We start from the raw sequence: 26971 nt of genomic DNA, 5'->3' as shown, positions 1-26971 counted from the left end.
AAAACGACTCTTACCAGGCTGTCTTCTCAAGATACATGGTTCTTTACAGATATGAATCATTCTAGTCCAAAAATACGAGGATATTTTGTTGATCTTGCTGATGGAGACTTTAAATGTATGGATATACATGAGTCAGAAAACAACTCCTTTATCTAAAATACATTACAGTCCCTTGAATTTTAGTTTTCCAACTTTAATTAATTCATCAAAGGAATCACATAGCATTTTTAAATTTTATATCATTTGTTATATTACCAAGTCTTTTATCTTCTTTTGATCTCCAAAATCTTGAAACCTCTGCATTTGTATCACTGACATTGGAACAAATGTCAAAATATATATATAGGACTCATTATTCACTAAAGCAGTGATTCCTGACCTTGCTTGATCACGTAAATCATCTACATGTATCTATTTGTATATGAGACAATATGAGCACAAATTTAGTAACTTAGAACAACACATATTTGTATCTCAGTTTTTGTTGTCTGGAAACAGCATAATTTAGTTACATATTTAGGATTTCTTGCAAGATTGCAAATCAAGGTGTTGATGTGGTCAAAGTTTTATCTTTTATTTGACTAGAGAAATATTTGCTTATAATTTTATGTGTTCAGCTTTTTGCTGCTTGGTCAAAAAACATTCCTACTTTCTGTTACATAGATCTCCATTTGGCATCTTGTTTTATCCGAAAGGAGAGAATCTATAGAGTTTGTTATCAAAACAGAAATCATAGTCATATAATTATGAGCAGATATTCATCTCTTTTGTTGTGTTCATTAGAAGCAAGTCTTAGAATTGATTTAAGACCAGACAGAAAGGATCACACAAAAGTGTCCAATCAGGGGATAGAAGTAATTGGAAGGCACCACAGAATGTTCATCCAGTTGGTAAATCCAAGAGCCTTGCCTTAGAGTCTACTTGTAATGCTTCATATTCATTCTTCTGGTAATTTCATGATTAAACAGCTGTGGAAAACACCAGAAAAAGTTAAATCCAATGCAAAGGAGTTTAAGCATTGGTCAGATTTTAAGATAAATGGGCTCCTGAGTGCTGTCATTTGTAATATTGCTTTATCCTAAAGAATCCATTAGGGGCTGATGCTGAAATGTGGATATGTACATAATTATTTCAGGAGGAAAGTGAATCTGAGTCAAAGAACTCTGTGATGTAATCATGATAAAGAACATATAAAAGTTCCCATACCAGATGTGGGAAGAGGGACTCAGAAAGAAAGGTGACTCATGGAAGACTGTTGTTTTTAAGGAAGTTATTTACAAATAATGCATTGAAGGCATAAGAATAGGCTACAGACTTCTGTGGCCTATATAACATAGATATCATTGCAGAATTTTGGTGGAAATGAAGAGAAGAAAGATATCCAAAATGAGCCCTATATAATTTTACCTAGGATTATAAGAGTTATTAATTAATACGTTTAAACAAAAGCTAGATCACTAATGTTGCAATATGGGTACTTTACAGGAATACCTGATGTGTTTGGGTGGACATTAGAATACCATCACTGAGTACACTATTAACATTACTGCAACCCACCCCCTAGCACAGAGAATTAATAATACTATCAAGTGACATTATTAAATTTTGAGGCACTAGCTATCTACAGTTATCCAGCAGTATTTATCTATTTGCTTAGCAATGTTGGAATAGAGAAAATAGTGTTTGATCTTTACTAAGACGGTAAAGACAATCATTCCAGCCCTTTCACCAGGTAGCCTGAATCACCCTCAGCATGATCATCTCGGGGAAGAGAACAACATGGCCCCTGCAAACCTCATGGAGTTATTACAATAATAAAATGTGATCATTTATTTTTATAACACTTTACACATGTACAATATTTTATACTTTCCAGTGTAATATTTAAGCAAGAGGCAAAATAAATACTACTTATTTTCCTTATTGGAAATCAGTGAGTCACATAGACTAGCTATCACTGTTTTACATTTTTTATCATGCATATATATATATATATATATATATATATATATAATCACAAGAAGCCAATAATCAGAATTTATTAGTAGCAGAAAGCATGCATTTTTAAATGTGGTATATATTTTTATTTCTAATGGCCTGTTTCATTTTCTCATTCTGTATATTGAAGCAATTATTTATCTAATGCTTGCAATATAAATCAAAAATTACTAGCAAAACTGAACACTGTAGTTTATAGATTGTGGGCATATAATCATTGCAAATTATATTCGGGAAATATAAGTATTTGGAAGCAGAACTACATCATTCATTACACTAAATAAAGATGCATTTGTCTATTTACGCAGCTTACATCTTGTTTTATACTTTGGATAAGAACATACCAATTGATGACTGGATTATGGAAACAATCAGTGGTGATCGACTTACTCACCAAATTATGGATCTCAACCTTGATACAATGTATTACTTTCGAATTCAAGCTCGAAATGCAAAAGGAGTTGGGCCCCTCTCTGATCCCATCCTCTTCAGGACTCTGAAAGGTGTGAATTCATTTCCTACTATAGCTTCCTTTTCCGTGGGAAAAACCATTATAAAACAGTTTTGCAGTCTGTGTTGGAAACTGCCCTACACCATTTCTGTTAGCAGTGAACATTTGAAGTCAATGAAAATGTAGCTTTTATGCTCAAAGCCAACATGTCAAAAGAAAGATCTATTGTGTGATCACCTTTTCTGCCATCAGCACAAGGCAGACATATTTAATTTGGCTTTTAAATTTACATTCCTTTTGGAATTTTATATTGATTTCATGTATATTGGTTCTTTTCAAAATATAATGAAACTTTTCAACCATTTTATGTGAGAGAGTAAAAATTTAAATGCAGTGGATTATGTGAATGACATAATATTGCCAATTGGAAATATTTTCTTTTAGGAACTATCATCCTTATATATTGAAGGAAATTTTCATGTGACAAGAGAGAAAATTTCTTAAAATATGAATAGTTTCAAGAGTATGTATCATTTAAAATGGAAAGTAATTTGCATATTCCAATGCATGGTAATATTTAAAGACGTATGTTTATGGAATTATGCGCATTGTTTTAATGAAGATTAGCTGGATTCTTAAATCTGTGACCAAATTTTATTCCTGAATATCCTGAAGAAATTCTGATAATAATATAAAATGATAAACAACTATATATTAAAAATCCATGGGTGATTGTCATGTCTAAGAATGTAATATATTAAAAAAATGTCTTAGAACAACTGTAAAGTCTGGCTGTCTCTAGGAAGGTAATAGTGGACTTTGGAAATCTCATGAATGAGCTATTCAAAAACAAGTTTTTGGTAATAGTTAATCTGAAAATTTGCCAGAAATACGCAAATAGGCATTCATTTTAAGTCTGTAGGACACTACTGAATGACTGAGTAGAAATGGAGCAAAGGATATGGAAAAAAGGAGCTGACTTCTGTCCAGGCTTTGAGCATTTCATGTCTAAATCAAGTTTTATTCCAAATGAGCAATCACAGGCACCTGTTTATTCATTTGGGGAAGCATGAAATGTAACTAAATAATGTTTTGCAAATACGTATTTTTACTGGAAAAGTAACAAATTATGTTTTGCACACAATGTATAACCCCTGACAGATCTCAAAGAGGGTTTAAGACGACTTAAGGCAGCGATAAGGAAACTTTTAGAGCTTTCAGGAATAGCAAACAGACCACTATAGCTCACAAGCCATAGATCCCCAACCACAGATTTAAATTGTCCAAATGTATAAGAGAGCAAACTAATGGCCCACTCTGGTAACAATTCTGTAGATTATTTCATGAACTCTGCCTTTCATCTGATACTGCTAATCAGCTGTACCTCACCTTATCTACAAATGATTTTCAAAACTAACAAGAAGCTCAAGACAAGTTTTGGTTTTTCTATGACCTAATAGACTAAACCATTATTTCTAATAACCTAATTTCATATTTAACATTGCATTTCCTAGATATGTCTCACACTAATACCTCCGATCTTTACATAAACATTGTCCATAGGATAAGTTTCTTATGTCTTGGGTACAACCTAATTACTCAAAAATATTTATATTGCCTGTTAATAAGAGACATTGTGCATGCATGGATCTTGCATGTCATTTTCAATAATAAATGTGTTAAATTAGATATTTAAAGCCACAATTAACCAAATCTATACCAAGGACATAAAATCATACTTTTCCTTTCTGATTTGAACTTTTAATTTCCCGAAACTGTTTCAAAACATTAGGTCTGTGTTCATTAGAATATAATTTGTTTAACAGTGAAAAACTCTTATATGTTTCATTGAAACTGAAGAAACCCCCAGTAGTCTCCCAGTTAATGGGCAAGTATTTCATTGTAAATCATGCCCCAGGCATGTGTCCACAAATCTCCTTCTTGTACATTTAGTCTTCAAAAATAAAAGCAACATTTTCTACTTGAGATTACAGTTTTATTTTTGTATAAGCAACCAGCCAGAGAGGTTTAGGGAAGTCAATCAATAATCACTGGATAATTAAAAGGCCATTCACAATTATAGAGGGATTACACCTCTATATATTTATATAAATGCATAAATGTGATGCATCCATTTCTTTGTGTAGAATGTTAAGAGAATTTTAATCTTGATTCTCTGATCACATAGGACTCTAAATTTCTATGTATGTCCCTTCTCCATGTTCTTCCCAGGTTTCCCTTACGATACACACAGAGTGTCAAACATTGAAAGATGTCTATTTGTCTGTTTCTAGATTTGTTCCTTCCAATAAAAAATTTGGCTCCGTGTTGGCCAAATAGTTGAAGGAGTCACTTCCTATACACAGAGCAGCAGAATCCTCAGCAGTGAATGCTCCGTAGGGTATGAGCTATCCTTTGAGCATCCTTTGTAGTCATTTTGAAATGTATCTTTCCCCAAGCTAGGAGTGAATCATACTGAAATCTTTGCAGCTGAATAGAAAATATAATTTAATATTCATATTACTTTATGACAAAAGAAGTGATTTTCTTGACACTGACATGAACAATTGAAAGTTCAAGGCACAAATTACAAAATTTTAAAGACATCCTTTGTTTTTAATAAAAGGTAAGTATTACAATTCATTTGGTCTTTGTTGGGAAGTGCACATCAATAGATAATCTGTTTTGAGCTAATAAATATTTTAAGTTCTATCCAATCTAGTTCTGTTAACAAAAAAGCAAATATACAACATTTTTGTCATTTGCTTAAATATATCCTAGACTGCTTGCAAGACATGAAATATTATTAACAATAACAGAAGAAATGAAGAATGGAGATAAGATGTGGTTAGTTTATTTCTCTCCAGCTCTGCTGTTATCATTCTAAACAGTTCAATAAATATGAAATGTTACTAACATGATTTCAGGGGCTTGTCCTGTTCTGGCTGCCAAACCTATACACTTCCCATATTGTGTGGCTATTTAAGATCCTGAAATAATTTGTTTTCCTTCTTTTTGAAGAACTGGTATGGTGCTTCTGACAATACAGTGTCCTTCCTCAAAGGCTACTTGAGATAATCATGGACTAAATATTATGCAATTTCATATTAAAAGCCCCTGTAATACAGTTGCCTATTAAAAATCCTTGTCATCAGCCAACTTTCAATCTTCCGAAAAACATAATTTAAGAAATCCTTACTCTTCAATGGGAAGTGGAAACAAATAACACAGTAAAATTGTTATAATGATTAAATAATAAAAGGTTAGAGAGAATGGTAGATTTAAAAACTAGTTAAACTGGGGGTTGGAGGTTTAGCTCAGCAGCATAAGCGCCTGTCTTCCAAGCAGGCAGTCGTGAGTTCGATCCCTGGTACCAATAAAAACGAAAAAGACAAAAAAAAAAAAAAAAAACTAGTTAAACTGCATGGTGGTGCACACCTGTAATCACAGCACTCGGGAGGCTGAGACAGGAAGAATATTGTAAATTTGAGACCAGCCTGGGCTCCACAGTGAACTCGAGGCCAGCCTGAACTGCATAGTGAGATACTGTCTCAAAAGACAAAAAAAAAAAAAAAAAAAAAAAGTAAATAAAAATAAATAAAAGCTAGTTAAATTCTGAAAGGATAGAAAGACATCCATAAAACTCATTTACAGTTTTCACAAGGCACCATGAGACATCAAGAGAAATAAGCCTACATATCTACTGTACAGTATAGTCCTGTATAAGACAATTCTGTACCATGTGTTTGAAATTTATTACACAAGTAGGTTTTATACGGCATTCTTCCAACAATAATGACAACAACCACAATGATGGCAATGAAAAATGACAATGACAATGGTAATGGCGATGATGACGATATAGAAGGAAGCTTTGGGAGGAAGTAGATACGTTTATAACCTTGATGGTCATGTATACTCATGCCCAGCTCCATACAGTTGGATAGTCGGAATATGTACAGCTTTTTCCTTGTTAGTCATATTTCAATAAAATAGTTTTTAAGATGTAAAGTTTGAAGCATTTTAGTTTAATAAACATCCTGTACCATTATCCAAAAAGTAATTCAGAATTCAGAGACATGAGTACTTATTGCTTTAAAATGAGGGAAATTATAATTGATCTTTGGTTTAAAAATCTGTTTCATTATGTAGCAGACATAAGCCCTATTCACCTGAAAAAGGATTTTTATTAATAGCGTAATGACTTGTGCTTCTTCATTTAGAAAGGAGTGACCATCACCTGAAGGATATGTAAATGACTTTTCAAACCATGAGGAGTTTGCAATAAGACAATGGATGGTGTGTGAACTACTAGAAATAATGAAAGAATGGACTGTTTGTAGGATGTTGCCTATAATATTTTTTTTCTTTATTAAGCTTAACTGATACATATACAGGAAACAAACTTACTTCATAACAGTATACTTGACAAGTTTGTGGAAAATTAAATTAGTTCAATAAGCCAAGGGCACTCAAAATCCAAGACAAATATAGAAAAAATAAATTCTAATTGATAGAGGTTTACAAACATCTGCACTGGCCAAAATGCCATATCACATTTTTAGAAATGCAGTAGTACTAACGATCTGCGCTTTTTTTGCCAGTTTCATTTGTTTAAAAAAATAAGCTACTTTTTTTTTAAGTCTTAGAGACATTTTTAAATTTTAAAAAATGATTTTTTAAAGAACATTATTTGTCACTTATCTGGAGTTATGAACAACCTAATAGTTAATTTCACAAGATCTAAAGATTTAGCAAACCATATATATTATTCCAGATGTATAATATTCCATAATTTAGCTCTATCAATTCATGATTTGACTAAGTTATTTTGTTCAAAACAATCACATACAGGTAATAGCTTCCCAAACTTAAAATATATGAGTAATAATTAATCTGTTACTGCATGAATTCTCTTTTACTGTCTAGTTTTAATTAAACACACATGGTAAGTATTCTGAGTTTGTTTTGATGTGACAATAATATATTTTAGAATGCATTTATACAGCAAAACATTATTTTTAATGTTTTTTCCTCTGAGTACTTAATATGGATGATCACATATAAATTTGAGTGTTTATATATCTTGTTTCAGTAGAGCATTTACCTTAATGTGAAAACCTGCTAACAAAACTGTTGATTGACAAAAACTCGGACTGTCAAAATCTAATCTTTTTTTTTTCCCCTCTCACAGTGGAACACCCTGACAAAATGGCTAATGACCAAGGTATGATAACTGAATCTGTCATTTTTTTTCCTTCTTGTATCAGTCCTATCTGTTGGAAATACCAGTCATGACTTTTTATTCTTCTTTTTACCTGGGCCATACACCTGATGAGGCATACACTGGTATGATGATTAATCTTGTTAATGAAGTTCTGCTTGGCTGAGGCTTCAGCTCTGATAGGGAAGATGTAAATTTTCTTGAGAGGAAATTGTTTTGTCTCTATTCTGAAGGACCAATTAAAATGTCAAGCTTCTTTGTATGAAATAAATTTTTAGTCTCTGTCTGCACTTTTGAATAATTCACATTAAGTATAATTAAGCTCAGCGTAATTTTCAAGCTGCTCTTGCACCCTTCCATGAGCTATGGATTAAAGTTTTGTGGCACTACATAAATCATTATGTGCTTTTCCTCTGCAATGAGCCACTTTGAGCAAATAAAAACAAAGTTGGATCAACTTTTTAGGGCATGATAATTGTTCATTTTGAAGTCAGGAACCTTTTATTCCACAAATCAGATGCTGGTCTGATTTGGAGTGTTTTCTCTTTCTTCCGCTCTTGATAAAATCTGATTTGTGCAGAGAAGCAGGGATGGTTTTACACAAAGGAAGTTGGAGATAAATAAGTGTTAGGCTTCCATTCAAAGGTAGTTAACAATCTGCTATTAGAGTGATTTGTAGACTGATAAATTAAGATTCCATTATCTTTAGAGACAATTAATAGAGTGCTGAGGGAGAACAAGAAGAGTCTGAGTTTCGTCTTTTTAGGATGTTGTATTCTTGTAAGGTAGAGTTTGGCAATGCTAGCTACCAGTTATCCTGTATTTGCTATTTCAAAAGCTTTCCTTAGTTTGGCTCCTGCTTTGGACACCAGTGTTCCATCAGCAAAACTAACTCGCATGCATTATATTGTGTAAGTCACACTACTGTGAGATAAGAGGAAGATATTTCTTTGGATATGAATACTTTTTAACTTTGACAAGTGTTAGACATTTGGATGCTTGTTCTCACTAGAACAGAAGGCTGCTTGCAATAGTTAGTGTATGCTCTTCAATAGTCCTGTGTTCAGATTTTTGTCTAGATCCTTGCAGTGTACCTCAATGCAATAGAATATGGTCAGTGGTTCACATGCAGAACAGAAATGATACACCCTTGGAAATGTCTACCCATTAGGACTTGCACTAACTCAGGTCTTCCTGGCTGCCTTTCACCTGGAAATAGTCTCATAGTATCAGCGTCTACTAAGCAGTAATCTATGTTTTTAGAAGCTGACGAGTAATTATCGCTTAGTGTATATTAACCTAAGTAAATTAAATATCAATGCTGGTAAATCCAAAACTGGAATAGTTCATTTCTTCTAATTAATGAAAGAATAATCAATTAGAAGCAATTTTATTATTTCAGTTATAAAAAATTAAAACTAAGTAACACAGAAGTAAATTTGGAACATACACAACTCTGACTTTTGAAAATGTATTTTAAAAAATTACATAGAAAAATGATATTAAAAATTTAAAAAGCAATTGAACTGGTTGAAATTTTACGTTAGCCACTTAGGTGATAAGTTTCTTGAAATTATTAGTACACAGAATTTTAATTCTTTGAGAGTATCTTCTGATGGATCCAGCCAGCCTGAGGCTTAGCTATCTGTAATGTAAGATCCAGCCAGCTTAGTACTGGGCCTAGAAAAGCAACAGAAGCAACTTATTTCTCCAAGAGTAACTTCTGCGTTCTCCTTCTGGTTCCAGAAATAAACCTCCCACTCCTTTTTGTGCATGCACTGAGCCCTCTCCAATCGCAAGAGTGCACAACCACTCAAGTGCTCTACCCCCAGCCCCAATAAATCTGTTTCCTGTTTTGAGCTGCAGTTGCTCCTTCAAATCAGCTGTTGATATGTCATTTTGCCCACCTCTCAAGCTCCTCCCCCAGCCAAACCTGGTAAAAGTACATTCACTTCTTTGTTCTCTCTGCGGTGCCTGCATCTCTTCTGCAGCCCTCCCGTGCCTACAGTAAAGCCCTCTTTTCTACTTTCTTCATCTTCCTATTGTGCCAAAATCTTATCACCCTCTAATTATTTTTATTGTTTTCAGTTAACTATTTTTTATTATTGTTGTTGATATTATTTTGATGCTAGGGATTCCTGAACATAAGCCTAGTTTCTTATTTAACATTATTTTAAAATATCAAATTTATATTTTGTAATTGCATATGTTATAAAAGACAAATGGATAAAGTATTCCTCCTTCCCTCTGATCTCAACTTCCGTATTTCTTACTCAAATTCTCACATTTTCAGTGAAGTCAGAAGTATTTTCATGAATAGAAGGAATTCAAAGAAATTATTTTCAGTGGCTAAGTTTATTCATATTTTAAACAATTATAATTTTCTTCATCTACAACTAACTTGGATTGTCATATATTGTAATCTTATTTGCTTCAATCACAACTCATATACATTTGTTCAAGTTGATAAATTATAAATTTTGCATCAAATTCAAAACACCTGAATAAAATTAAGAAGGCTTAATGACATGTAATTTAGCAGTTATCAACAGTGTCATTAATTCCCTAGAAAGGAAGCATTTAAAATCTTCTGGACCCCAAAAGCTTATTATAAACAAAATTGGTCTTCTGAGTTGATGGTCAAGTTCCTGAAAAATAACTAAGATTAATGATGCCTCTAAGAGTGCTGCAAATAATGACAGAAATCTGTTTGGGATGCTTACATGTTCAGCAGAAAGGAAATCAATTGAAAGTGTTTTATCATGCCCACTCTTAGACCTCTTCATCCCCTTTTTCTGGAGAAATGATCCCACAATTACATTTGTGATTGGAAATGAGCTTCTGGTTCCTTATGGGAGGAAAGTTGAAACAATGACTCAGAGTTAACCTGGCTGAGATGAATCTTAAATAGAGAAGCAGGAGGTTCAATGTGACTTACATGGGAGAATGTGGGGAAAGTTTTGATTGTTCTGAAAATGTGACTGTAGATTCTTGTCACAATTACTTTTTTTTAAGAACCTAAGATCCAATACGAAGAGCATAAATGTGAAAACAGAAAGTCATTTATATTGGAATCAGTTTTGATTGGGAGAAATCATTTTTTCTGAGTAAGAGCAATAGTAGTATGACAATGACACAATTAACGTGGAGATCATCATTCCTTAATGTCATTGTAAGTGGCTGATAATCTAGCATTATCTTAACTCTTAATCTGTGCGATTTCTCATTTTCTGTCCCCATTCTCTTTCTCTCCATGTCCCAATTATTTCTGGAGTTTGTTACCGGCACAAGTGGTTGATAAATTTGAAAGAACCAAGAGATTTTTAGAGATTAACCAGGGAGTTTTACTTTTTGGAGGATCAGATGAGAAAGGAAACTGCCCAGGTCATGTGAAGTGTATGCAGAGGATGAAGATTAGCTATGTTTTAGGTCCTTTTTTCCTTTTCTTGTTTTGACTAAAACAATTCCAGTTTGTCTGAATCTGTATTCTTGTGGCTGTGTGTCGTAGTCAAAGGAATCCCTGAGAAACTCCATCCATGAGTCACTGTTCTAAGAGCATATGATTGATTTATTAATCCTAACAGTATGGCAAAAGATATTATAATCTCCGTTAGAGCAACAAAGAAGGTTCAGCTCAGAGAGTTTAAATGACTATTCCTTAGAAACACAGCTCGTATGTAAGAAGGAAATATACTCACCCAGGAAAACATGCTTCAGAAGCAATGATTTGAACCAGCAAGTGCTATCATTACATATTTGTTACCTGCATACATTCACAACCACATGTACAACTGACAAATGTCTTTAAACTTTCTTTATCTGAAGTTCTCTGTATTGATATTTTCCTAACATTGACTCTCGTTTCCCATATCTAACTCTCCTAAAGAACAAAGCAAGTGGGCTCTCAACCAGGGGTCAACCTGTTACTGGGAAGTCACAGCCTGGATTGTATGATGTTTATCTCAGAAAACAAAGGAATGGTGCTAATTCCACTGTCTTAGCTCAAGCTGTCAATGGGAAATACCAAATACTAGACAGATTCAGTAACAGAAATTTATCTTCTTAGAGTTGGCTCGCAGTATCAGGTCATGGTTGAGTAGCATGGCTTTTGGTGAGGGTTCTCTTCCTATATGCAGGTAGCTTCTCTCTTATGTGCAGGTGGCTACCTGCTCACTGTGTCTTCACATGACAAAAGGAGATAGCAGATCTATGGTGCCTTCTCTTAAAAGGACACTGTGCTAATTCTAATGGATCAAAGCATCATGATTATTAGTTTATTTATCCTGTTTCCATAAATGCCCTACATTCCAATATGGTCACATTGAGCACTAGCACATCAATATGTGAATTTTGTAGGAGACACATTTTGGTCCATAACATCCATATTTCTACTTTCTCAGGCAAAGAGGCAGAAAGTAATTTTATTGCTCAAAGTCACACAGATAGATCTGGGGGAGATGGAATCCAAAATGTTTCTATCTGCTATGGTGTCTGATCTTTCTTCTATAAACTGTGACTACATTTATTAAAAAATTGTTGTTTTTTATAAATTGTTTTTGTTATTTTTGTGCTTTTTAAAGCTTCCTATAAAGCATTTTAGAAAACCTTTTTGTTTGGGTGTTGCAGTGAAGGTACTACTACTCTTCAAAAATTATTACTAAGAAAAATGTTTATGCTCAAGCCATTCTTTTTTGCACTGCATATATTTTCAAAAACTCAAAATATCATTCACCACTTGAAGATATCCATTTTTAAAATTGAGATGAGTCTGATTGCAGACATGGTTTACCAAAACCCTTTCTTATGGTAGCAGTCTAATCCACCCAGCAGTACAGCACACAGCTGCAAAAGAGTAACAGAATATTCTGCAGCTGAGGAGCTCTGAGATGACCCAGTGTTCTCTGTGAATCAAAATGCCTCATCTCCAAAAGCTCATGGATTTTATTGGTATCCATCAGGGAGGTAGCTTGGTGTGGTGGCAGATTACACATGGAAAAAAAAACTTTGTACACATACCAGGCCCAGAGGCCTCCAATTAGCAATACACATTTAGTTTCAATGTATACAAGCTGGCACCTTACTGCCAGGAACATTTGTTTCAATACAGCCAGCTCTACATAGCTCAGTAAATGGGGTGAAGCAGAGGTCAGGGACAGGTTGTGGCAAGGGCTTTGTTTCTCAGGAGCGAGCAGCATGGTGATCTCTCACAGTGATTCCCTGTGTATTTTCATGCTTGCCCTTTATGGCAATAGATTAAGTGCTGTGGCAGAGGTAGAGAACCTTCAAGAGGTCAAGGAACTGCAGAGTGACCCATGTCACCACTGAGATGAATTATAAAGCAAATGCTCACTTGCACACACCCAAGAGTCTTTGATTCTCCCTGGGCTGCCAGAAGGATGACCTGAAACACAGGGTTAAGAAAGAGGCATTCAAAAGCCAGTTTACAGATGCTGACTAAGAAAGCCTATGTGAACACTGCTCCAGCAGGAAGAAGGAGTTTCTCCTCTCAGTTGTGGTAACAGTTGATAGGACTCTGACTTTGCCCTCCGCCAGAGCTTCTGTGTGTGCTCCAAGCACAAGGCCAAATCTGGTCCTTTAAATCAGCATAGTCCCACCACTGTGACCAGGTGGGTGACTGTAGGTTAAAATTAACTTCTTTCATATTTTGCCTGTGAAACTATAATTTTCTGTCCAAATTATCTTTTGTGTTCTGCAAAGAGTCAAGATTCTATAGCATTAGGATTGGCATGAAAATCAAAAATCAGGATAGTGGCTTAGCATAATGTAGCAATTCTTACTAATGACACTTCCACTATGCACCTGTCACTCCTTTATGCACTGTGCATGTACCCTAGTAAATTACCTTCACAACCTCAAGATGGAGAAAATGAGATAAAAAGAGGTGAAAATTTGCCCAAAGGCTCATAGTATGTAAGTGGTTTAGGCCCAGATACATATGTGGGCTACTTAATTTAAGGATTTTTGCTCTTCACCATTTTACAATTTCTAGAAGTGTAGTACATGCACTTGATCCTCCCTTGTTATTAAGAAAGTTGAATCTAATGGTATCGCCAGAACTTCACCTCAGTTAAAGGAAAGTTTGCCTCATTTAAAGGTCTTTGTCCTTCCTCAATATGGTATTCAGGCCTGGCAGTTAACACTACACCTGCCATTTTATACTTCAGTAGTTTTAATCTCATAAATAAACAGAATGCTAATTATTTGCAATTTCAGAGTTTTCAAGGTGACCTAGTCAAGCCTGGAATTTAGTTAATGTAATCCAGACTTTGTAGGGCTTGGATGTGGCAGCCAGGCTTCTGTTTGAAAATTGAAACCTTTAAGACCTACTGAGGGGAGGTGTTTAATTGAAAATTAAAGTGTTTTTATACCTATTATTGTATACACTCTCAATTCAGTCTGTTATTCAGCTGCGTGCTGTACACACTTGAAAAATCTATTCTCACCTGTGCTTTTCTCAGGTCTAAAATTTTGCAATTCTAGAAATTATGAGTGTGATGGAAAAGCAGAGGTGAAAAATAAGTGATGTGGGGTTTTTTTAAAGAGTGTTAAGTACTTTCAGTCTTCCCAGTAAGCAGTCAAGTAGCTGCTTAAGGCAACCTCTCAGGAGTCTTTATGTTTTGATAGGTAACTGTGGAATAATTAAACATCATCAGGACTCATGGGGATGTGTGTGATTAGTGGTGGAATTTTAACCTTCTCAAACCTGCAGGTTAGATATTTTTGCTTATAGGCCCTCAAATAATATTTCAAGAGCAAGTTCTTTTCCATTGACCCCTTCCCTGGAGAAATTCCCAGGCTGGAAAATCAGGAAGCTGGAAAAATGTGCCAATGTTAAGGATTGTAGGGTAAATTCAGGTTGGAGACAGTTATGGTATCACTTTGTAGAATACAGTACTATGACAAAGATGAACTTAGGATGAGGATTTTCCAATTTCTCTCTGGTTTAATGATGCAGTTCTCAGGCACTCCTATTTTTTGACACATTAAGGCCCTACTTATATACTTTCCACTAATTAAAATACCCTCAGTAAATCTTGGTTCCTTATAAGTTAAATTCTAGACATTTTGGTAGAATACATAGGGAGCATTTTGTCTCTGTCTTCTTAACTTTGTATACCACATCTTCTGTTTCTATCTGATAAATTTCTACTTGTCCTTTAACTCTCACCTCAAAAGTCACTTCCTCTGAGTCGCCTTCTAACATTTTTCTGGACATAGGAGTCAATTACCCTGTTTTCATACAGAGTCTTTAAAATTTTTAAAAATTCCCAGGTGGTTATAATTATTCAACCTTTGTCCTTTCCACTAATGAGTGAAGCTCCATAATAATCATAGTATGTCTGCAATGCTTAGAGCAGTAGATCCTCCAAACACATTTGTTAAATTGATGAATGGGACATTGGTTACATATATAAATGAAGAAGTGTGCACCATCAGTTCCATTATTTCCACATATCAGCACTGCAGGCAGCAGCATGTTTATCCTGGTGCCCTCCTGCTGCAGCTGCTACTACCAGACCTGTAGTCACTTGAAGAAGAAATGTGGCTTATACTCTTTTGCCCCTTTGCCCTGTGCTGATCTTCACTCACACACTCATCTCATACCTGCCTTTGGGATAGACATAAAGACCACCCAGAAGAAACAGGCCTGAGAGAAACTGTTGTTTTATAAGCCACAAAAGATCCTGTCTCAGCCTTGGGGTATATCTTAATTTTCTCTCATTGATGGAACAAAATACCCAACACCCAAAGTTAAGGAAAGAAAGGTTTATTTAACTCATGGTTTGTGGAGGTTTCAGTCCATAATCAGCTGGCTCAAAGGTAGGGTGGCGTGGCACGGGGGCAACATTGCAAGGCAGCAGAATACAGCAAAAGCAGTAAGAGCAAAAAAGAGGGAGAAGCCCCTTCTCCTTCCTTGTATTATAAGCAGGCTTCCCTCCCTCAGGATGAGTGTAGCACTCACATCCCCTCTATGAATGAGGCTGAGGATGTTTACAAAGTAAGGACCCTCGCTCCCAACTGACTTGGTTAAACTTCTAAATTTTGAAGTTGATACGTGTATCAACCATTACAGGACTATAGTCTGACAATGAATTTACCCTTGGGAAGATCTGGTCATCCAAAACAGTGGACATATTTAAATAAACAGAATGTTTTTTAGAGTGTAATAAAACTATGGGTACATCTAATAGTGATTTGGGGAACCCATATGCTGGCCATTATTTCAGATGCATAAGAGTAGTGGTTCCCAGCCTTTTTGACATGAGGGACCACTTTTTTTCCATGGACATGGAATAGGTGAGACAGGAGGAGATAATATTACCTTAAGAAATATGTAGCCTAGATCCTGGTATGTACCATTCATAGGAGGATCCATGTTCCTGTGAGAATGTAATGCTACTACTGATCTGATAGGAGACAGAGTTTAAGTGGGAATACCAGCAATAGGAAGAGGCTTTAACTAGAAATGAAGGATTGCTCACTCATCCTCCACTCTCCTCCTACTGGGCAGCCTGGTTCCTAACAGGCCACAGATCTGTTGGTGACCAAAACTGGGGACCCAGACAGCTTACTAAATTCATTACTGTTATGCAAATTACTGCTCTTGACTTTTTTGCAGGTGGGCAAAAACATCCAGGGGTTTTGAAGAAAATAAGAATTTGTTGAACAATAAGGCTTAATATGGTAGGCTTAATAGTAGGCATATTAACTGCTCATGCCAAAAGAATTTTAAATCATTCAATGAACTTTATGTTTATTTGAAGCTAATATGTTGGACTCTATGAAAAAGTGAAGAGAGTTCATTACTTCTTTTTCTACTAATATTTTTAATCTATCCTAAGTATTATTCTGCTTCCTGGTTTTTGATGCCCTGATACTTTTATTCATAGTCAGTAATGTTGTCAAATACATGATAAAAGTGATCTCTTACATGTGTTTTCCAGCCCCTGACAAATCATCTACTTGAAATGTTTCTCAATAGGATTTGTGTGTTGGACAACAAAACTCTACTGGAGTGATGTTAACAGACTTTCTTTGTCCACTGATATGGAAGACAAAAAATCAATGCAGCCGGGAAATTAGCTCAGCAGCATAAGTTTGGCAAGTGTAAAGGTGTGAGTTCGATCCCTGGACCCAAGGGAAAAAGAAAAGACTAAAGAAAATAATTTGGGGGACCAGGAATTTAGCCCTGTGGCAAAAGTGCCTGCCTGGCAAGTAGGAGGTCCTGAGTTCGATCCCTAGCACAAAAAAAAATAAATAGGTAAATAAAAATTAAAAAAATTAAAAAATGGAAGCAATTGTCATCATTATCACCGGAATTAAACTCAGAGAACCAATTCTACAATCAAGCAGATAGATCTGTGCTCTGCACCCTTGGAAGGATTGATATCGAATGCTTGTTAGATACTCACTATTTGACTTCAGTTTGGGGCCATAGATATTTCTCGAGGGATTGATAGTGCAGATGTTGATCTGGAGAACCCTCTCTATTATCACCATTCAGAAAGGACAGATGAAAATTACACTCACCACATCCAGTTTCTTTCGTGTCCTAATAGACTAACTTTCCACTGTCTCCTCCTTGAATATATAAACATCTACACAGAAAAACTTTAAAAGTGTACAGGGAATTAATGCATCACAAAATATCCTAACTCACATCAGGCACTCATCAGACATAGAGAAAACAGCATATGTCTCCCTTTGGTAAGCACCAAATAATAGAACAAGGGCCACATTCGCTAAAGGTGGGCACATTGTTTCTGTTGATCACTTTCCTCAATTCGGAGAACATGGCAGGAAAGTATGGGGGTTTTAGCTTCTATCCAAGCATATTGCTCCTGTCATAAAGATGACAAGATAACTCATTTTAAAATCTGGTCTTTAAATAAAATATGAAAGGTAACTCCTTAACTTTGTAGCTCAATTTTCAAAAATCATAGAATAAGTAGTGTGAAATTTCTAGTTAGGATCTACCTGAGAAGAGACATTTATATAAAATAATTCTTCATAGTGAAGTGGTACATAAAATCATTGCTTTTCATCATCTTCGTTATTTCTTTACTACTGTTTATGTTAATAAAACATGGATGTATATTAATATAGAATAGCATTATTTATAATCTCTATAATGATATTTATGTAGAACATTTTGAACACTGTGTTCATATAAAATCATGATATTATTTATATAAAAAGGAACTATCATTTTCAGTTCTTGGAGCCACACTAACTTTGAATAAAGAGTAGACACTGAAGTTACATTATTTCCAAAAACAGTTACATTTAAATATTCAATAAATGAATTTAATTATTGAAAAGATTAATCTCAAACAAATTCATAGTTTTACTATATTATATTAAAAAGGTAAATAGGGATTTAAAAGTAAATATAGTTACAGAAAGTATAGTATAATACCACAGAAAATAATATAATGTATTTAATTGTAGGTAGTTCTTTTGGTGATTGTAAGTAAAAGAAAACCCCAATCTAACAGTGATTTTGTAGTAATAGATGGAGCAAGTTATTCTTAAATCTTTAAATTCAGAGTAAATTAAAAACTATGTGCAGTAGGCTAATATTAATTATGAATGAGCTTGTTTTGGCTCTAGATAATGTGAACTCACTCATCTGTTTTAGCAGGTTCCATATCTAATGTATCATTTATACTCTTTTCCCTGAGGATCTAAGGGGTGATTTTCATATAGTAGGCATTTAATAAATGTTGAATAAATTATTTCCAGTTTAATGTGCTTTAATAAAATTAGGACCTCTGGGATAGGACAGTGGTTTATATCTTTGCATTAACTAACTTTCAGTCCAACCATCTTCCAAATACTAATTACTCCTCTGCTCCTCTAAAGCAGAGCTTATGAAATTAACTATGTTAACTGAACACATCAAATATTGTTCCATAGCAACAGCCCTTTATAAAACTTAACTTGCTCTGCAGTGTCATCCAATACCGTGTCCTCTTCAGTCTGCAGTATCTCCTCACTTGATAACTTTATGGTGCCTATCTTACAATAGAAAGAGAATCTACCATTGTAATTAATTTACTATGTTTCTGTAAATGAAGCCTTCCTGAAATTTAAAAGACATATTTCAGAGAGTGGAAACTTAGTGCACAAAATTAAAAATTGATCCCTTTTTCTTTACATCAAAATATCCAAACTCATCAACACAGAAATGTGTTTTGCGTTTTCCCATTGAAGTGGTACAAGAAATCTAAATTATCATAAATCCAGGCTTGTTCATTGATGATATTAAGTTTCCTTAAGCACTTTCTATGGAATTTGTTAAAAGTTAATTAATTTTCTTTTGTGATATCAATTAATTATAACCTATACATGTTAAGCCTTGTTAATACATTAGCTTCTATGTGTACAATGTCCAATTTTTAAGTCACTCATTCATTTAGAGGCTTTCCCGGAGTTCCTTTATCTTACTAGAACTATGATCTGTATGTTATCTATTGAAGTTAACAATGCAACCAATAGCCTGCCTAGATAAGGAGTCCAAAACCTATAAAACTTTACATCTACAGTATATATGGATTGGCTTGTGGGCTTATTTTCTCTTCCACCCAGGAGTTAGAGGGGAGAGTTAGAAGCTTCATTAAAAAGGCATTTGTCAGGAAGCTAGAGGAAAAGGAAAACCCTCCATAGGCTAACTACCTAATTTCCAGCCAATACAGGATTACTCTCAACAGGAATCATTTACTGCTTTTACTGCCCTGAGTGATGAGGTTGTTAGCATCTCTTTTGGCTGACTGCTTTGCAATCTAGCTGCTTTCAGTTGTGAAAAAAAATCATCTTAATATTCATACAGGACTTCTGTCTCACTTCGTTTCTTCCAGCATTGATCTCAGTGTCCCACAGGCAAAGCTCACTTTGTTCTCATTGAAACTTCAAATGTGTCAGAGTTACATAAGCACAGTGGTACTTGGTTAAAGGGCTTGTCTACATTTTAGTCAGAGCCTGAAATATTTCTAATTTCTCTTCATTTCAGTTGTTCTTACATCTACCTCTACAACTGTCTTGTGAGCTCACAGTCATTGGCCCACCAGACTTTAACTGTGCCATTTAGTATAACCAGATGTTATTGGATTTTTCATTGCTTGGTGGAATCTTGATATTGATTCTAACATTAATTGTGACTTTTCAACAAAAATATTAAAAATTGTGAGTGGATAGTCAGTGAATAGAATTTTCAGGTTTTTCTTCATGATTCTTCTGCAAATAATGAGATCTTTGGAAAGCTTTAATAAAAGGAATATTGGATATGAAAAGCAAAAAAAAATTTCATAAGACTAGAACTTTATAGTCATAAAAATGAAGGAAAGTGAAATCCTTAAATAGGAGAAAACAATCTGTTGTCATAGCTAACTGATCCCATTAATTTCTCTACATTATCTACTGATTAGAACTTCTTAAATCCTATTGAAGGAAATAAAGTGGGGAATAAATTGTATTTGGTGTTTGTATATAGTGTTTTCTCTGTAACATTTTTCTATAAGTAGCCTACCTAGATACTCTAAAATTCTAATTCTAATCAAACATTACAGTTTACTCATGGATCAATGAAAAGAATTACTTATAGTAAGACAACATTAGTTAAATTTTGGAGGAGTGGGGATATAGCTCAGGGACATAAGCACCTCTCTGGCAAGTGCAAGGTTGTAAGTTCAATTCCTGGTACCAAATTAATTAATAAATTAATTTTGGATGATAGTGTAATTACTTCTGGCTAACTCCTCATTCAAATCTCTTAAATACTGCTTTCACAACTGTTAAACACCTATCCAGGAGGCAATATTTCCAGCAACATAACTTTGAAGGAGAGTTTTTTTTTTTTTTTTTTTTTTTTTTTTTTTTTTTCGGTTTGGTGATGTTACGTGTAAGAAACAATCACACTACGTAGGTTGACACCTTCCCTTGACCCTTTACTCTCCATCTCGCATCTTATTCCCAACATTTTGTTTGGCACATTAAGAATTTTAAAAGCCCTCACAGCTGTGGTATAAGATAAAACGTGTTGTTTCCTGAGAGGACAATAACGGGAACTTGTCACAAAGTTGTGTTAGATGAATGACAGTAAACACTGAATCTGTTCATATGAAAAATTTTTCTCACACATACAAAATATCGTTTTCTCACAGGTATGATGGTGTTAATAATGTCTGACTTTCTTGAAGTGGGCAAAATAATCTTGTTCAGTTACTTTGTATTTCAAAATATTTGCTCATTTTGTCTGTTCATTTTGTTTCCTTTGTGTTTTCCTGGGATACACTCACTAACCTTCTGACATGCCTTCTCGAATAAACAGGTCGTCATGGAGATGGAGGTTACTGGCCAGTTGATACAAATTTGATTGATAGAAGCACTCTCAATGGTAAGTATATAAATTAAGTTCTATTGGATTAGTTATACTAATTAGCTGGTTAATTCTGAAGTTTCTGAAACAAATTTTCTATTGACAAGTGCTAAGAACCAGGACTTAGGGATTTAGTGAGATAATAGAAACTCTATTAATAGACCCATAGCACTTCTACCACATGACTCCAGTGAGAGATGACAGATATATTAAAAATCATCAAAGAAGTCCAAAATATTTTACAAATAATACAAGGCTATTAAGCAACTACATTTTAAAATATGATAATATATTTTAAATGTTTGCAATGATTTAATTTTATTATAGATAAGTACAGTTGATTAACTTGAAACAAGCTGTGTAATTATAAATTAATATTACTAGATTTTATACTAGAGAACATGTATTCTGTAAATCCTTGAGCATTTTATCACTAAATTTCTTTTGTGTTATCAAGATGAGATATTAACAACTCATTCTAGTGGTACTAGCCCATGTAGCTATTGGTTTTTAGGGTGACCAGATGATGGCAGTACCTAGAAAATTACTAGGAGCACTTTGATGTGGGGATTGCATACCTGGCCTTATTTTCAATTTGCAGAAGCAGAATCTTTGAAAGAATGAAGTAAGACCAACCAAGTTTCCAAGGGAGTAAAATGAAAACCATATACATATACATATGTGTTAGTATTACCTGGTTAGATCTACTGAAAAATACCAAATATTCATAATGTAACAATGAACAATGTGTAGATACCACCAGGAAAAGACACTAAATGTTCGGTATTTAACTGGAATTGTGTGCGCATGCATTGTCATATCCTTGTTTTCTGTTGTTCCTTATTCTGATGTAAACACTTTTCCATCTGAGGTTTACTATATATGTATAAGCATTCCTAAACTGTATTGCCTAACATGTTTGTAAACTTACAGGAATGTTATCATATCAAATGCATTTTACTGTGACTTGCGATTATCTGTGACTTTGTTTTAAGATTTATCCAAGTGTTTGTAAATTTCTCTTGCTCATTTACCTTTGTTGCTGTACAATATTCTAACTTTACAAAATAACGCAATCATTTACTGAACTATTTAGGAAGCTTTATGAAAATTTAATTACTGAATAAATAAATCTTTATTTGTATGATGCCTTGTTAAAAATACAAATGGGAAGCCAAAATTGTGATCTATAAGTGGCTTTTGGGGTATGAAATTAGAATAAAAGGATGAGTTAAATGATTATTTCTTAAAGTATAATAATCTACTGCATCTACTCCCCCAAAGAGAAGAAAAAATAGGTATAACATATATATATATATGTATATAACATATGTATACATGTATATAACTATACATATGTATATAACATATACATGTATATATGTATTTAACATATATATATACATATATATGTTATACCTATATATATATATATATATATACACACACAAAATGATTATATATAAGAATATCTAAGTACACACATACACATGCACACTCCTATCTGCAGAGCTGACCAAATAGTTGAATGAAGTTTAAAGGCTCAGTCCTATTATCCTCTGAGCAGTGATATTCTTGAGAATGTATTTTACTTGTTAACATCCCTTTCAAGGTGTTTTCCTCTGCTTTTACCTAAACCCTTCTCTGCTATGAATGCCTTTTATCTAAACATAGATAAAGGACATTTTCTTAGATTTAAATTTTTCTTGGTTTACTCTTGTTTGTATAATCCAGTATTTTAAAATGGCACTATACAAACCACAGTAATTTCTTGGTCAGGATTCAGCAGGCTGGAAAGTCCAAGATGCCAGCAAGTTTGATATTTGGTGAGGGCTCTTTGTCTCCTTCTGAGATGACGCCTTCTGTGTCCTCCCATGATGGAAAGGGCAACCACGTTCCCCACGACAGTTAATCCTATACATGTGTGTTCTGCTGAACCTAATCTCATCCCTCCATGATGGGCATTAGATTTCAACATATGGATTGAGGAGGCGGGGCTGCCAATATTTAAACTATAGCAAAATTCCTGAATATACACTCTAATTAAACCTCTCTTAATCTTATATTCAGGATTTTCTCTCTGCGATGTTCATAATTTCCCACTGTCTATCATGCAGGTCCTCCTTCCTGACTTAAGTAACACTTGTTCAGCATAATGCCTAGCTCCTATAATCTTCTGATACAAACAGGCTATGTGAAAGGTCATAGCAGGAAGATGTGAGCGGGGTGATTTGAGATTGAAAACAGACCTATGCCATGCTTCATATAATGGGTTTGGGTAATGATACTTCCTTCCCAAGACTTTACATATTTTATTAACTCTCCTTTGATTTTTACTTTAAACCGCAGAATGGCTCCAAACACATTTCGTGATTTCAAGCAGTTGGTCAAGAAATGCTACTAGGGGCTGGGGATTTAGCTCAGCGGCATAAGCGCCTGCCTTGCAAGCAGGCAGTCATGAGTTCAATCCCTGGTACCGGTAAAAATCCAAAAAAAAAAAAAAAAAAAAAAAAAAAGAAATGCTACTAAAGTTTAACTGAATCCAAGCCTCTTACAGTGAGCTACAGGGATAAATTCAAAGACAGACGGTGGCAGGAACAAAAAAGATACTGAATTGAATAGGTGGACAGTATAGACAAATACACTCTAGAGAGATGAAAGATGGTGAGAAAAATTCCTAGGGATAGACAGGAGGGTAAAATAAAGAGGCTGTTGAAGCAATATAGAGAGCTATAACGGTAGCATATATCCCTCAGAGGGAAAGGTCCGAGGTTTGGAGTCATGCAAAGAATAACATTGTTTTCTTTAGAATCACCCAGCAGTGCCAATTTTGAGATGCTGTTTCTACAGGGAGTTTTGAATTGGAATTCATCACTAATTATAGGCATGACCACAGGATAGTACTATTTGAAGGGACACAGCTCCAGGAAATTACAAAAGAAATCAGTGTAGATAACAGAGAAAAAGTAATTATCCTTGAGTAGCTTTCAAACACTCCTTTTAAGGATGTGCAAGGTGGAGCATAAGTAAACTACCAACAGGAAAGAAAGTACTTTCTTAAAGCATTTTAACTATTTCTAATCGCCTATGACTCAGGGGTTAAAAAAAACACTTTACAAAACATTCACATCTCTATGTGCATAAGCATCTTTGCATAGATGTGTATAAGAAATGAGAACCGATTTAAATCTTCCTAGGCCTTGTGTATTTTGAGTTGCCAAATACAGCAATCCTGATTTTGGATCAAGCTTAAAAGTTTGGTTGTGTTTCAACATTCCCTTCAAAATAAAATGAACTTTTGGTCAAAAGAAATCCTATGCTAAATTTAACATGAATAGTGTATGTGAACAGAACTTTCTTCTTCAAAGGACTCAGATCTCAGATGAGGAGTGACAGTAATTGGGAAAAATGCATGTTACTATATTCAGTATTTATTTATTTATTTTTTACCATTTTAGAGTCTAAGTGAGAATATAATCATAATTAAATTTGACCTGATAAATGTTATCTCAGAGGACAAAACCATGAAGATAAAATGGATAATGATATTCAGCGGCTTTGGGACAGTTTATATAAATTATCATTATCCCTCCACAAATTTCTGGATCACTTAATGATGTTTTAAGGATGTCATGTTAATCAAATGAAATGAACAAAGCACCTAAAATATTTCTAGATTTTTCTACTGGGATAACAAATTACTACATGGGCCGGTTACAGGGAATCAGTAACCTCAGGAGGCGTGGGTAGTGGAAGGCACATTTAATCTATTTCCTGTACTATTCACTTGCAGAAAAATGATGGTAAATATCTGATTGACTTTAGTCCTGGATTCTGAAAGCAAAGCAGCAAAGGCCTCTGAAAACCCAGCTTCCCAATTAAAATTCTGCTAGTGTCTTAAGCTTTTAGAAGGGGGGTTTTCCAATTAGATATGCAGGTGAGATCCATGAATGATAAAACTCCAGTTGCATATCACCCTTACCAAGCAGGTTGCATCAACAAAAACATCTCAAAATTTGAGTGCCTAAAAATCACATACAATGACATTTCATGCTGCTCCCCTTCGAATGACAGAATTACAGAGGTTTCCTGGCTCTCTCTAGACTTGCCAGGCTCATCTTTCAAAGTACTGTAATAGAATAATGGCTTATTTTCAAGATATTCTAGCCACTTGCAAATAAATTTAGGCCCTGCTAATCATTTGTTTTCCCTTTTTGCTTGCCAGTCTCTTAAAAATGCAGTTTTGGCATTCAAATAAAGAAAAACAAAGCTATAGTTCATGTTTACTCTTTTGGTTGAAAGCCCTTAATTAAAATGTAGAAGCTACAGCTTCCTAAATTACCTTCAAAGGCAAGTAGTTTCAAAACTAATGCATGGTGATATAGTAGTATGTTACTTTTATGACACATTCCATTTTAGATTATGGCTCACCTTTGAACACTGAAAGATCTTCAGCTTCTAAAAGTACATAGTTTGTGTGAATGACAATTAAGAAAATCTCTTCAACTTAATCCTTATTTTCTCATTGTTAGCCCCAGTTTCCTTTTGTTGTTGGTTCTGCCTATAACTAGCAAAATCAGTTTTATAAATTTTATTTAAAGACCTACAAGTGCTTTAAAACTATTCTATTGACTAAAACTTTGAAAATAAAGTTAAACGATGTATTTTAATACCTTGGTACGCCATTACTAATGACAAAGTCAAACATTAATTTTATGAAGACTGTGCACATATTAGGCACTTTGGAAGACTTCACACTCTACTATGATGTATGTCAGACAAAAGGCCAAAATTTGTCCTCTGTTTCAAAACAAATATTTATTTTTCAGAAGCCAGTAACATTTTAAGTAACCAAAATAAGGTGTATGTAAATTCTTAAGTATTTCTATGAAATGATCCTTCTCAAATTGGAACTATTAGAAGACACTCAACAATACACTCAAAGAGAAATATCCAGAAATAAAGTTTCCAGCTATCTCCCATATAGAAAGATAACTCTAGTGCCTGCATTTTCAGGTCCCAAAATACTAAGTAGAAGATGCTGTGCTCACTTCTCACACATTCATTACCCTATCCCATCTGACTTTAAGAATTCCACTCTAACCTCAAATCCTAGGCTCTGAAACTGACTTTTTGAGGGATTAGAACTTTGTGCCCAATTAAGTCACTTAAAGTCCTAGGATTTCAGATTTTCCTCTGAATTTAGAAAGTGTCATACTAGACCAGAGTTTCTTAATGTCAGGACAGTTTATACTTGAGGAATGATAGTTTTTATCGTGCTGACTGCCCTGAGTATTGTAGGGTATCTAATGACATCACAGGCCTCTACCCAGTGGATGTCAGTATTAGGTCACAGTCCCATAGTGAAATCGTCCCAAATGTCTCTAGATATTGCCAGATTTCCCAGTGGTGAGGAGTGCTCTTTTCCTATTTGAAAAACCACTCAGTTTGCATTACCATTCCTAAACATTGTGAAGGGTAGTGAACGCCATGAAAAACACTTAGGGGAAAAAAAAAAACTCAAAATAAAAATATCTACCATTAATACACAAGTAAAAGGAGACTGGCATGGTATGTGTTTGTGCTTTTGCACGTGCCCATGTGTGCGGCACTGGGGATGAACTCAGGACTGTAGAAAGCTATCTGGGCACCTCTCCATGAATGCACAATAATTGCTGCAACATTAGTTAAATTGAGTCTTATTTCCATATACTAATATGTACACAGTGGGCTATGCTATTTTCTTCTTTCTTCAATTGGCTCTAAGTAGTGTAAATAAGCCTAGCAGAAGTACTGTTATGTAATCCGTGACAGTTTCCTGTTTCCTCACATAGTGCTCTCTATAAAAGATTGAGCACAGCAGGATGACAGAGCCAGTTAGCTCCAGGAATGTCAACTA

General features: G+C 34.5%; 1 protein-coding gene across 5 annotated transcripts in view; it reads left to right on the top strand.

The window, feature by feature from the left end:
* Nucleotides 1-26971, top strand: part of Dcc (DCC netrin 1 receptor) — a 1081241-nt gene that overhangs the window by 958687 nt on the left and 95583 nt on the right. For all 5 annotated transcript variants that reach the window (XM_063231626.1, XM_063231625.1, XM_063231624.1 and 2 more), the window contains exons 20-22: nt 2307-2501; nt 7644-7676; nt 21025-21090. In XM_063231626.1, the coding sequence (XP_063087696.1) occupies nt 2307-2501; nt 7644-7676; nt 21025-21090 (294 nt within the window). The remainder of the gene's footprint in view (nt 1-2306; nt 2502-7643; nt 7677-21024; nt 21091-26971) is intronic.

The sequence above is a fragment of the Cavia porcellus genome, unplaced genomic scaffold (assembly GCF_034190915.1).
Source record: "Cavia porcellus strain 051 isolate PalLab524CR breed Dunkin Hartley unplaced genomic scaffold, mCavPor4.1 scaffold_20, whole genome shotgun sequence".
In the NCBI taxonomy this organism is placed as follows: domain Eukaryota; kingdom Metazoa; phylum Chordata; class Mammalia; order Rodentia; family Caviidae; genus Cavia; species Cavia porcellus.
The sequence above is the reverse complement of the archived record's forward strand: the minus strand, read 5'-3'. Positions and strand labels throughout refer to the sequence as shown.